This window comes from Eucyclogobius newberryi, unplaced genomic scaffold (assembly GCF_026437365.1).
Source record: "Eucyclogobius newberryi isolate DKJ021-1_F unplaced genomic scaffold, fEucNew1.0.hap1 SCAF_16, whole genome shotgun sequence".
In the NCBI taxonomy this organism is placed as follows: Eukaryota; Metazoa; Chordata; class Actinopteri; order Gobiiformes; family Gobiidae; genus Eucyclogobius; species Eucyclogobius newberryi.
The window spans coordinates 26555023-26568677 of record NW_027315790.1 but is presented as its reverse complement, the minus strand read 5'-3'; the positions used below and the strand labels follow the sequence as shown (position 1 = coordinate 26568677).

At 39.9% G+C, this 13655-nt stretch overlaps 1 protein-coding gene across 1 annotated transcript; it reads left to right on the top strand.

The window, feature by feature from the left end:
• The first annotated feature begins 822 nt into the window (after nt 1-822).
• csnk2b (casein kinase 2, beta polypeptide) lies at nt 823-12113 on the top strand. The gene is made up of 7 exons (XM_072448160.1): nt 823-951; nt 1358-1431; nt 6529-6631; nt 7512-7627; nt 7968-8043; nt 9314-9503; nt 10827-12113. The coding sequence occupies exons 2-7, from the start codon at nt 1360-1362 to the stop codon at nt 10915-10917; spliced, it is 648 nt and encodes a 215-aa protein (XP_072304261.1). The 5' UTR covers nt 823-951; nt 1358-1359; the 3' UTR covers nt 10918-12113.
• The last annotated feature ends 1542 nt before the right edge of the window (nt 12114-13655 follow it).

The window sequence follows — 13655 nt, the reverse complement described above, 5'->3', positions numbered from 1 at the left end:
AGGCAGTGTTCATGAGTCCAACGGCAGAGGGAAAGAAACTGTTCTTGTGACGGAAGGTTCTGGTCCAAATGGACCGTAGCCTCCTGCCTTATCACTTTACCATCATTTAATCACTGACTGCACTGTTAACTTTCTGCACTACGTATTTTTTGTACAACTGTAAAATTGTGTACATATTAAGCCTATTTTTTATTCTTATTTTTTTATCTGATAGCTTATTGTTATGACTTATTCATTGTTCATTGTTTTATTGTTTTATATTGCACCCAATCAGCAAGACAAGTTCTTATGTTTGTGATTTGTACATCGACAATGGCAATAAACCTATTCTGATTCTGGGTGGGAGACCATTGGAATGCCAGGTGCCACAGGCTGGTGCGTACTGTCTTTGTGTCCTTGGGCAAGACACTTCACCCATCTTGCGTCCAGTGTCCAGAATGAGTGTATGTGGGCAATGGCTGGAAATGAGCTCATGGCTTCATACGTGTTTACAGCATTTATATCATGTATGGTATGTTCATTAAAATGCACTGTCCCTGCCAAATGAACAAAAATAAGTAATGTATTTTTTATCATAAACATTAAGGTATCATGTCATATGTATTACAAGTAAACAATGTAAATTCAAGTGTTTCATTAAACTGGGCTCTAATACAACTATATGTAACTGAGAGGTTTACATTTGTCAAAACCATCTTGATATTGATATTAATCCCAAATTATATTTTGAAATTGCATTATGTGTCACTTAGTTTTAGCCTCTAGTTGCCTCCGTTCCCATTTGGTCGTGTTATGCGCTCGCCTTCCTGAAGGTGGCAGCACCAGCGCATCATCAGAGAAAACCTTCACAGAAGAAGCTGCCCCGGTTCCAGGCGGTGTCCATTTTATTTACACAAAAATAGGCTTTAAAGCAAGACCACATTCTCCACTTGGATAAAACAGTAAACACAGGTACATGCATTTCATCACTCGTATAAAAACATGAAATGATAAAAAGCAAACTATAAATGCGGATGTTTGTTAGTTTTGCTCTTTGAAACGTTGCGCCAGTCCTTAGCCGCTAGCGTGTATGGTGCCTGGATGCTAACACCGGTTTTACTAAATATTCTCATCAAAGATTAAGTAATTTATGAATGTATTATGGCTCCGGGTTGCGTGCAATATTAGTTTGAGTAGCATGTTGGTCATAAATTCGACTTAATAGATGGCCCAATATTGTTAATGCTCACATTGTGATGCTAGCTGTGTTAGCTTAGTAATAGCACTGGCAAAGAACTCATCACGTATCGTCTTTTATCTCTTGGAATCTGTTGTCTCTTGATCTGATTACAAAGTGAAAATGTGTACTTGCTCACAGACATGAGCAGCTCAGAAGAAGTTTCGTGGATCTCTTGGTTTTGTGGTCTCAGAGGAAACGAGTTTTTCTGTGAGGTGAGTTACACTGTTAACATGGATGTATTAAATAAAGGGACGTAATGTTTTCATAAATGGGTTAGTCTGACTGCAAGACATCTAAACAAATTTGATGTTAATAAATTGTTTTGTTTATAAAGCTGCTTTTTACTGCCCTCTTGCTGAACTAAATTGTAAGACCACATTTATTATTGTAAACAAATGGCAAGGCAAGTTTATTTTGTAGAGCACATTTCATACACAAGGCAATTCAAAGTGCTTCACACAGCAGGAAAAATGCATTCAAATCACAAAGAAATTACAGAAACAGAAATACAATCAAATTAAAAATTATCAATCCAACTGATTTTCTAAACTAATAAAATCACAAACAAAAGAGAAGAGTGCAAAGAAAAAAATCCTTTCAGTCATATGCGCAGCTAAACAAAACTGTTTTTAGCTTAGATTTGAACATTGTCAGAGTAGAAGCCTGTCTCACATCTTCAGGAAGACTGTTCCAGGTTTTAGCTGCATAAAACTGAAACGCAGATTCCCCATGTTTTGTCCTGACTCTGGGCACCAGCAGGAGGCCGGTCCCTGAGGTCCTCAGAGTCCGAGATGGTTCATATGGCACTAACATATCCAAGATGTACTTTGGTGCTAGGCCATGGAGAGACTTGTACACAAGCAGAGCTGCTTTAAAGTCTATTCTCTGAGCCACAGGGAGCCAGTGCAGAGACCTGAGAACAGGACTAATGTGATCATACTTCCTGGTTCTAGTCAGGACCCGAGCAGCAGCGTTCTGGATGTACTGCAGCTGTTTTACAGCTCGTTTGGAGAGGCCAGTGAGCAGGCCGTTACAGTCTAATCTACTGGAGACAAACGCATGGATAAGTCTCTCTAAATCTGGTTTTGACACTATATTTTTGATTTTGGCAATGTTTTTTAGATGGTAAAAAGCTGCTGATGTTATTGATTTGACGTGGCTATTAAAGTTCAAGTCTGAGTCCATTATTACCCCCAGATTTCTAACTTGGTTTGTAGGTTTTAGAGCGAGACTCTGGAGGTGACCGCTAACACTTTCTCTTTGTTTCTGTGGGCCAAAAACGATTATTTCAGTCTTGTCTGAGTTCAGCTGGAGAAAGTTGTTTTGCATCCACAAACTGATCTGTTGGATGCAGTGACAGAGTGAATCTACTGGTCCATAGTCACCTGCTGATAGTGAAACATAGATCTGAGTGTCGTCTGCATAATTGTGATAGGACACATTTTCACTGCGTATCAACTGACCTAACGGCAGCATGTAGAGGTTGAACAGAAGGGGACCCAGGACTGACCCTTGGGGCACTCCACAGGTCAGGGTCATGTGGTCTGAGACACAGCTACCAATTTCAACAAAGTACTTCCTGTCTTCCAGATAGGACCTTAACCAGTTTAGGGCAGTGCCAGTGATGTCCACCCAGTCCTCTAGTCTCTGTAAGAGGATCCCATGATCGACAGTGTCAAAAGCAGCACTCAGATCTAACAGAATTAAGACTGAGGCTTTGCCCGTGTCAGTGTTCAGGCGGATGTCATTTGTCACCTTGACAAGAGCAGTCTCAGTGCTGTGATGAGGTCTAAAACCTGACTGAAAAACATCAAATGAGTTGTTTATTAAGAGGAAATCTGTGAGCTGTTGGTAAACAACCTTTTCAAGGACTTTGCCCCAAAATGGCAGATTAGAGATGGGCCGGTAATGACTCAGTACTGCGGCATCAAGACTGCTCTTCTTTAGGAGAGGCTTTATGACCGCAGTTTTCAAAGACATTGGGAATGTTCCAGATTGAAGCGACACGTTAACTATGTGAGTGAATGGTGCTAACAAACTGTTCAGCACAGACTTTAGAAATCTGGTGGGTAACACATCAAGGCAGAATGTAGATGAACTCAGACTGGTGATGATCTCATGGACAGTTTTGTCAGTTACTGGTGCAAAGTGAGTTAGCTCTAAGTGTCTTGGTGGTTTTAGGGTAATTTTTTGCATTGTGGGATTTATAGCATTTTTAATGCCCTGAACTTTGTCATTAAAGAATAATGCAAACTCATTACACTTGGATGTGGAAAAGAGTTCTAACGGCAGCTGAGCTGGAGGGTTTGTTAATCTGTTTACTGTGGCAAACAGGACACGCGAGTTGTTACTGCAGCTTCCAATTATTTCAGAAAAATATCTTCCCTAGTTCTACATAAGATTAGGTTGTACATGTTCAGCTTTTCTTTGTAAATCTCTTTTTGAACCTGGAGCTTTGACTTGCGCCATTTCCGTTCGGCCCTGCGGCACTCCCTTTTCTGTGCCCTGACCGAATCATCATTTCTCCACGGCGCCTTCTGCTTATTTTTAACCATTTTAGCCTTTATACGGGCGATGGTGTCCAGAACATTCAAAACACTAGATGTAACAGAGTTCAACAAATCATTTACATTAGAACATGAGACATTTTCAAAGTTTATCATTTCCATAAACAGTGCACCTGTGCCATCACTTATGTGTCTCCTCTGAACAACTGCAGGACCAACCGGTGGTTTGGGAGAAACAGACAGGTCAAAGAAGACACAGAAATGATCAGACAGAGCAACATCGATCACATTAACATTTGAAATATTTACCCCCTTTGTAATTATGAGATCTAGAGTGTGCCCTCTGCTGTGGGTGGGGCCTCTCACATGCTGAGTAAGACTGAAGGTTTCAAGGACAGCATCAAGCTCTTTAGCGTTTCTGTCACAAATATTATCAACATGCACATTGAAATCACCTGTAATGACCAAACCATCAAAGTCTGTGCATATGACTGAAAGCATCTCAGTAAAATCATCAATAAAACTTTGGCAGTGCTGGGGAGGCTTGTATAAAACAATGAAGAGAATGGATGGAGACCGTTTTAGCTCCATTTTAAAGGATACATACTCAAATGATGAAAACACCCCAAAAGACAACCTGCGGGTAATTATTTCATCTCTAAAGACAGCACAGACTCCACCCCCTTTTTTGTTTTCTCGTGTTTCAGATTCAAACTTAAAGATGGGTGGAGCAGATTCTATCAGAACTACATTTCCTGTGTTTTTGTCAAGCCATGTTTCAGTTAAAAACATAAAATCAAGATTATAAGAAGAAATAAAATTATTAATTAAGAGAGATTTGTTACATAAGGATCTGACATTTAGCACAGCAAGTTTCAGACTAGTTTCAGTGAGACTGGGCTTTATCTTTTCACAGGGAATATGAATCACATTTCTCAGATTGGGCCTGGCTCGCATTTTGTTTTTCCATCTGTGTGATGATGTGACTACAGAAATAGCACTAGGGGGGGCACTTTTTACATAGGGCCCCGGGTTGGTTTGATTTTTAATGTGACAATAAGTCCCGGCAACGCTGAGACCCAGTGCATCCTAGCTATGGGAGATACCAGGTGAAAGGCGAGGTTGGATGGGTGGTGGGGCTTTTGTAGCCAAGGAGAGTTTGGGACCAGGTGAGAGGCGAGGGGGGATGGGTGGTGGGGCTTTTGTTGGTGTAGTCGGCTTGTGCAGGGAAGAGTTGAGTATTGACATAGCCCTTGCTATATTGGGCGTGAGTGGAGCCATCTTAATGCCTGATTTGATCAGACTTTCAAAATGGCTGGGAAGGCCCATGGGTGAGAGTGGAGATGAGAAGGAGAATGATGAATCTTTAGTGGGAGTAGATGTTGCAGGGGGAACCCAGGGCTGGTGTAAAAGCAGGGGCGATGACAGGGATGTTGTTGGGCTTGTCACAGATGGGTCCAAGGCCTTTGAAGATTGTTCCTTTGCTGGAGGCGGTGGAGGTGAATGTGGAGCAGCTGGAGCTGAATCCTTTGCTGGTGGTGGTGGAGCAGCTGCTGATGAATCCTTTGGTGGAGGCTGAGGTTGTGGTGCTTTTGATGTTGAAACATTGGCTCGGTCTCTGGCTGATGGAGCAGGAATTCTTCTCTCATTCCTCTCTTCTCTAACTATCTGCTCAGGACCCTGTCCAGGCCCAGTCCAATGCCTCAGAGCGTGGAGCAGGTTCTCTGTCAGCACCCTCACTCCACCTCTGCATAGGTGGGGGCCATTTCTCTTAAACAGGTCCTCTCGTTTCCAGAATAGATAGAAGTTCTCAATGTAGTGTAGTCCTCTCGGGGAACACTCTTTGGACAGCCATGTGTTCAGCTGAAGAAGCCGGCTAAACTTGTTTATCCTCCTGTCGATGTTTGAAAGAGGTCCACTTATGAATGTTTTGATTTCCATTTTATCAAGCACGTCGAATAACTTCAAGAAGTCTTTTTTCAAAACTTCAGTCTGTTCCCGCCGCATGTCCACTGCACCCACGTGCACAATCAGCTGTTTAGCTCCTCCATGATTAGCCATAATATTTGGAAGGAGTGACGTTATCTCAGAAACAGTGGCGCTTGGAAAAGAATGTGTGTTTATCTTTTCATGCGTCACGTGACTTATCGCGCCGTCCCCAACCAAAACAATCTGCGTGACCTTGGCACCTGGCACAGATCCTCATCGCTGTATTTTGGCCACGTCATCTTTCCTTTTTTCATTTAATCCCATCTCTGAAAGTGGTAAAAATCTGTTGGTGAGCTGTATTTTAGGTGACTTCACGTTACCTTTGTATCGTTTAGGCTTTGCTCCAAGTTTGTTCCAAGAAACAGCCTGGTCTTTCTGGTTTTTAGACAGTTTTGGAAACAACACAGTCACTGCGGTTTAGGTTGAAAGTAGCAGTTTTTCTTGTAAAAAGTATGCTCTTCTTACCATCGGTTGACACCGGAATGGTATCGTGAAGAACTTTTTCAGATTCCAAAACAAATATCCGTGTTTTCAGCTCATTAATTTCTTGTTGATATTTCCGACAGCGTTCACAGTCTTTCTCCCTTCTTCTCCCGGACATGTCGCTGTCGTCAGATATGTCGTTAAAACTGGAAAAATGTTCTTAAAATCCTTGGTTTACTTGAAAAAGTCTAAAGCAAAAATGTTTGGAAGACAAAAACTGATTAAAAAGCAAAATAAATAAGGAAAGCAGCGATAGCAAGCGGAGCGAGCAAAAAAGCGTGTGCACTCTTCGGAAGCAGGATACCACAAATGCTTTGTTGTTGTTTTCAGGTGGATGAAGACTATATCCAGGATAAGTTTAACCTGACGGGCCTTAACGAGCAGGTCCCTCACTATCGACAGGCTTTGGACATGATCCTGGACCTCGAACCAGGTCTGGTCACTTATTTTGCAGTGTACTAATATAACAGTGGTTTTTTTGGGGTGTTTTAACATGGATCTATGGAGCGGCCCTAGAATGCACTACTTATAATTATCTCCAAACGCTGCAAAGCAAATGCTCATTGTCAGCTGACCACTGCAGTGTGTGGACACACCTAATCATTTCCAATGCACAGTGGTCTTTTTTCACTTGTTGCATGCTACAGGACGGGTATGCACTGGTGGAAGCAAAGAAAAAGATTTCTGAACAGCACAGATGGCCAAAGCTTAACTGCACAGACAGAGGCAGGAGTGTTTTACTAATATAAAGTTTAAGTTTATCAGACGCTGGTGGCAAACAGCACCTTTTCATTCAAATATACTTGATTCATGCTGAATCTAGTGTCAAGCGCTTTGTTCCCACTGCAGACTGCACAGTGAAAGTAGGGCCGCAGCTTTCACACCACACTCACCCAGCTTCAGTGTGTAGCAGGAGCCGCTCCCAGACCACCTGTTTTGAATGGTCTTTGAGTGGCCTTTTAATGACCATGGCTGCACTGTTCACAATGGGACTCCCTGATCAAAAGCTCTTTAACATCAATTAATCTAGTGGACAATGTTTACATTGCATTATGATAAATGCATTAGGGCTGCTAAAACAAACAAACTCTCTTGTAGTCAGCCATTCATAGATTAGATCAGCTTTTTTCTATTCTGCCTTTAGATTTTTAATAATTTACAACTATTAATCAGTCACCTATTTGTTCAGTGGTCAATTGTTGCTCTCAGATGCTTGAACCTTCTCCTGGTTGAACATGTGGCACTTTATTAGTATTTTGGTCTTCCCTGTAGTTTTGAAGCTTTTCCTCTTATTTTCATGATCCCGTTTACAGATGAGGAGCTGGAGGACAATCCAAACCAGAGTGATCTGATTGAACAGGCAGCAGAGATGTTGTACGGTCTGATTCACGCTCGATACATCCTCACAAACAGAGGAATCGCCCAAATGGTAGGAACTTGTCTCATCAGCTGTTTTTACAATGAAACAATCAAGAAATACCATGTGAAAATTCTCTTGATTTCAATTGGCGGTTCAAATCAGGTTTGAAGTGAAGATAAATTAAAATACAGCCACAAGAAGGATTTTGTTGTTGTTTTTTGTACTTGACTTTGTTTTCAACACAGCAATTGGTCAGCCAAATAGTTTTAAGGTGAAACTGAGGTCATTTATTGTTCCCAGTGAGACGACAGATAGCGATGGATTTTTGTGGCTTTAAGAGTTAAAGTACCGGTATGTGGTATTTGAGAAATGTGGTTTATCAAATCTGCTCTTTTGTCCCGTTCTGTAGCTGGAGAAGTATCAACAGGGCGACTTCGGCTACTGCCCCAGAGTTTACTGTGAGAATCAGCCCATGCTCCCCATCGGTGAGTCGACATCAGCTTCTAAATGTCACTGCACCACGTTTACGTTCAGGTCGAGTATTACATATAAAATCCCCAGTGAAAGAAACAGAGTTAAACTGAACACAAGTTGAAATTGTTTTAATTTTGCCTCCTAAATAATGTATCTAACTTCTGAAACCGTATGAAAAAACATTAGTGTAATATTTTGATATACGTTTCGGCCCAATAAGTTCAGTTGAATATAAACAAAAATGTAAATCCTTCAATTTTCGAGCCAAAAATACTAAAGAACTACTACTTCAATGCTTTACGAAGATGTGAGTCAGATCAGCTGTTACATCTACTCTAGTTTGGAGACACACATGGTCCTTCTGTATCAAAACACAAACATGGCTGCTTATGGGGGGAAAGGAATTAAAATCACAGGAGACAAAACCATAGTAAATGTGCAGAATCAATTGGCAAAACAGAAAATGCTGTTAATCTGAGGCGAGAGAAGTTTGATTTAGTTCTAAATGAGAGACGACATATGAACCCCTTTGTTTCTGATGTGTCAGTGAAGTAAACAAGTCGGATTGTTGGGGTTTGGCTCAAGGAGGTGATCTGAGATCTTCTGTGTGAAGTGTGAAGGCAAATTTTACTCTAATAAAGTACCTATATCTAAATATAGAGCTAAATAATTAATAACTCTATCAAACGTTTCCTTTTTTTTTTTCACAAAGAAGGTTATTATATGTTCTAACTTGTTCTATGCATTTAAAGATAAAAGGGAATGTGTGTGTGCGCAAGTTTTAGTAGTGAGCAGTCATAGGCACTTTTAACTTTATGCGCTTTAGTACTAGATTCATTCACTTTTATGCAATTTCCTTCTCTGATTATGTCTGTCGTATCTGTTTAACTACATGTCTTAACCTGCGTGTGCTTTATACTGTTTGTTTACACTGTTGTATCTGCTTTTACACCGTCCCATGAGCCTACAGGTTTAGCTTTGAGCTAAATCCGGATTAGTTGTTCATTAATACATGCTGTCCCATTCAAATAAATTAAACTAAATGAGCTTAGAGCAATATTTTTGATTAAAAATATTTCAAAATTAAAAAGTGTTTCAAATAACCAAACGACATATAGAAAATATCGACCTAATATCAGTTATCAGCCCAAGCTTTGCCATAAAGCCTGTGAGTATCGTCCTAAAATGTCCATATGCACCACTAATGGATCATTTAAAAGCCATACTGTGATTATGTTTCTTGTGACACAGATGTTTTATTCCCTGACATTCCCTCCTCAGGCCTGTCAGACATCCCGGGAGAGGCCATGGTGAAGCTGTACTGCCCCAAATGCATGGACGTCTACACCCCAAAGTCGTCCCGGCATCACCACACGGACGGAGCGTACTTCGGCACCGGCTTCCCTCACATGCTGTTCATGGTGCACCCCGAGTACAGACCTAAGAGGCCCGCCAACCAGTTTGTGCCACGGTTAGTCCATGTCACGTGCACTTATGTTTTTAGTGAGTTGTCCTCATTTATAATCACATGGAACCATGGAAGTGCCCCAAAAACAAACATGTTTCAAATATTTGTGAAAGGTGTAGAGGCTTTAATCAAACACAAACCAGCTTTTGATCAAACTGACGCCGCCTTGACTCAGACTGATCCAACATCCAATAGACTTTAAAACTTGAAATCAGTGTTTTGTTGTGTGCGGATGATGGAAAGGGCCGTTATGGGGTTAGACTTTTGTCACAAATTCTTCCACTTTAATTTAATTAATTGTGCTTAATGTTTTTATTTAATCTTTACACTGTCCTTTTTCAACATTAAAGTTAGTTTCAGAAGAAGAATTGTATACTTAACATAATCTCTCTTATTAATGAGAAACGCTGCTTCATGGAATCATCATCATCGTTGTTTTAGAAAGACGAGGACTAAAATAAGCCGTCGACCATGCATTAAAACGTTTTTAATTGGTATTTGCACTGTGGGTTCTGAATAGTTTATTGATAGAGAAACAAAAGTGACACGCCTCTGTTGACATACTGCAGTCGTGACATAATAGCATTAAAGATTCTGTGTTTAGTGCGACCGTGAAGCCGCGGGTTATTTTCATTTAAATCATTTCGTCTCCTGCCATATTGAATCTCTAAGCAGCTACTTTGTGACCAGTGTATATACTTTTTTACATGTTTATGATCATGTAAAAGAGTAACAAAGTAATTTGTTACGCCATAGTCTCCTGTATTCAGACGTCTTTTAGTAGTTCTGATAAAGCTCAAGATCGCTCCAAAACTGTTCAGGAAATGTCAAATTTAGTTAAAGTTTATGTTTTTTTTGTGTGTGTTTCGATACTTGTTTAAAAGAGTTTCGATACTAGTTTTAGGGTCAATTAGCATCTGATTTTCGATACTTTTGACAACCCGATTGTCTCGTTCAGTCTGAAACCTGCCAACCCTGTAGTTTAAACCTGCACAAACATGTTCTTCTGTATTTGTTCAGCAGTTCAGATTTCAGTCTTCTCTCTCTGGTAGTTTAAAAGGGTTTGTTTGTTTTACTTTTTGAACAGTTTTGGCGAATGTTACTTCTACTCCGATGCTGCCTGATTACAACAAACATGGCAGATTTTGACAATAACGTTCAATCTGTGACTATTCCTATGAGCGATGTTCGCTAATCGTGACCATTTGCGTGCTTTTATTGTGTTAGTTGTCCACCTTGCGTCTCACAGCACATTACGGTGTACGTTTCTCACTTATATTCGCCCTTCTCTCACTTATATTCGCCCTTCTCTCGCTCGTTTTTCAGGCTGTACGGCTTCAAGATCCACCCCATGGCGTACCAGCTGCAGCTCCAGGCCGCGTCCAGCTTCAAGAGTCCGGTCAAGGCCATCCGCTAAACGGACCCACGCCACCAGAGGGCGCTCTGAATCCCAACACGAAGACTGTATTATTTCTGTTTTTAGACTAGGACAAAACCAGTGTGAGCCAGACATTATTTAACGAACTGAAATGATTTACGAGTCACGCACAACAAACTACAGTCAAAACTAAACCGGTATTTTCGTAGACACGGCACATAAACGATGCGGACGAGGAAAGCTAGAGTGAAAAAGATAAAGTTATTGTTTGTAAAATAAAGTCGACGGACAAGTTTGTTTTCTTTTTTAGTTTGAGAGCTATTTAGAAATCAGAACAGTAAAGGTGCACTGTGTAACTTTTGAGGGCGCGCATCCCGCTTTGCCTGAAATGTCCCACGATATGGCATTGACTAGCATTTATTTGATCTAGCGGGTTTCATAGCTCAAAAATACCCTGAAAAACACAGATCTGACGGGCTCGACACCTGAAAATACTCTCTAAACCAGGTTTATTTTGTTGTTTTGGTTCGGTTTCGTTGCCTTTTTGGAATTACTGTCATGTTTCTGACGCAGTATGCTATTTTTTTCAAATATTTCGATACAATTTTAAGACGGGAGATTTGTATTTATTAACATTTTCTGCATTTTTGATTATAACAAGGTTGCAATGACTTTAAAATCTAAATGGTGACTGAAGCGAGCTAAATGGAGAAGATGGAAAACGCGAGGTTGCTTAACGTAACCCCGGCTCTTTGAACAAAGACGACAAAAATAATCTGATAAAATAAGTGTTTTCTTAGATTTTAAGACCAATTTACAATCTAATTAGAGTCTAAAATGCAAATAGCAACTAAAGCAAGCCAAAAATAGTGAGATTAAAGATAGAAAACTGCTATTAAACTACATTTTAAGCCTAATTTACAACCCGATTAATCTAAACACACTAGTTAAATCTTGAGTTTCAGGAGTACAATACAACAAATGACTTTATATTTTGCTTAAATAGTTCAAATGGCCCTTTTTAACCCAGTTACTGACCCTTCCCTGATGCATGTTCTCAGGCCCATCTCTACAGAAACACAAATACAGCGTGGTTTATTTCAGTGTTGTCAAATACATCTGTTGAATTTGCCTTAAATGCACAGAAACCAGTCATTTTGTGTCGACAAATGTGTTTCATGATGACTATTGATAACAACATACATTAAGCCGCTGTCTGTTTTGGTGTGTCAAAATGAAGAAAGAAGACTTAAAAAGAACTCCTTGTTCCCTTTTCCCTTTAGTTTTGTTTTTTCAACCCAGAAATGTAGTTTTAAATGTTTGCAAATCACTGAAAATGTTTTGATTTAAATAACCTGGATAGCCAAAGAAGGTTTTTTTTCTTAGTTAAAACTTTATACGACTTCCGGTCATTGCGAGACGGGGCCAAAAATTGTCAAATCCTGCCACTCCGGGTCAGTACAGAAAACGAATGATACGTTTACGCATTGAAATTGACCAGTGTTGAAAATGAATTCGATTTGGTTGTCCAGGTGACGCAGCAAAGAGAACAAAGATCCAAAAAGTAATGATGATGTAATGTTTTTATCTACGAAATGACCGTAATTTCAGTGATTTGCAACAGCATAAAAACATTTGTTTTTATTTCCCCCGTGTCTGGGTTGTTAGAAGACAGATTTCCGTTCACATCTGGCACGGTCCCATTCTGAGTTCACATTTTTGTATCCACGTGTGACTTAAACCAGTTTAATACGTCTCGAATCTTTTCATTGTGCTCGAACTTTTTACGTCATGAATAAATCCGCTTTCGATGGGGCCGAGTTGTTCTGCTCATGCCAGATGTGGACAGCGTCTCATAGATATACAATTATAGACAATCTGAACCTGCTCACTCCAAATGTACTTTATTTTACAGCTTTCCTCTGCAATATCTGGGCAGAAACCGCTACGTTCTCTGTTTCTAAGTACAATTATACCGACTGGTTTGTATTTATGTTACATTTTAAGACTAAACTCTCGTCTTTTACCTCTGTGTTGTCATGGGCAGTGTTCAGAAATCTCAATAAACTTATATTTTCTTTTCATATGTGGTTCTTGCTGGTATTTATTTTTAGAAGAATGTGCACTGTGTAAATCCATTTGAGGGAATTTGGAAGAATTTTAAAGAATTTTAGCAGCGAGTGTAATATTTATATCTGACTTCTAAATGGAAAAAAAACATCACGTAAACAACATAACAGAAAACCAGATAAACAACAAGAACGCTGCAGCCATGCCCACATTTATAGATGGATGCAGACTCTGTGAACTTTTCTTTCACTATTTTCTATTCTTTATCCATCTCAATCCATGATTATATTTCAGATTTGAATAAACTTTTACTATTTGTTCCCAGTTTGGCCATTTATGTAAAGTGTATTTGTTCTTCCTGGTTGGACATAAGCAGCAAATATGACTGAAATTATGGTAAATTATTTCAGGAAATAAACTGTATTCAGAAACAGGTACATATAAGGTACAAATAAATAGTTACTTCCCATAAAAATGATATCGAGCTCTACTAAGGAGGAGTGAGCGTCATTTCTGGTTTTATTACAGCTCACGTTACAGTATTTTTCCACACAATATTGGTCTTTACATTGTAGTTGCTGGTGTGACTGGGGCGGGTCTATCCATGCGTTTCAGAGTGATGGGAAATTCCCACTGGACATAGCAATTTGCAGTCATCAAATCAAAACAACTATCATTTTGATGGACAAAAGTGGTCAAAATGCCTC

What these genes read in the sequence shown, in the direction of transcription:
- csnk2b (XM_072448160.1), top strand. Translation starts at nt 1,360, where the DNA reads ATGAGCAGCTCAGAAGAAGTTTCGTGGATCTCTTGGTTTTGTGGTCTC. An exon ending in GAAACGAGTTTTTCTGTGAG is followed by an intron (nt 1,432 to 6,528) that starts GTGAGTTACACT and finishes TGTTGTTTTCAG; the next exon opens with GTGGATGAAGACTATATCCA. An exon ending in GCCAACCAGTTTGTGCCACG is followed by an intron (nt 9,504 to 10,826) that starts GTTAGTCCATGT and finishes CTCGTTTTTCAG; the next exon opens with GCTGTACGGCTTCAAGATCC.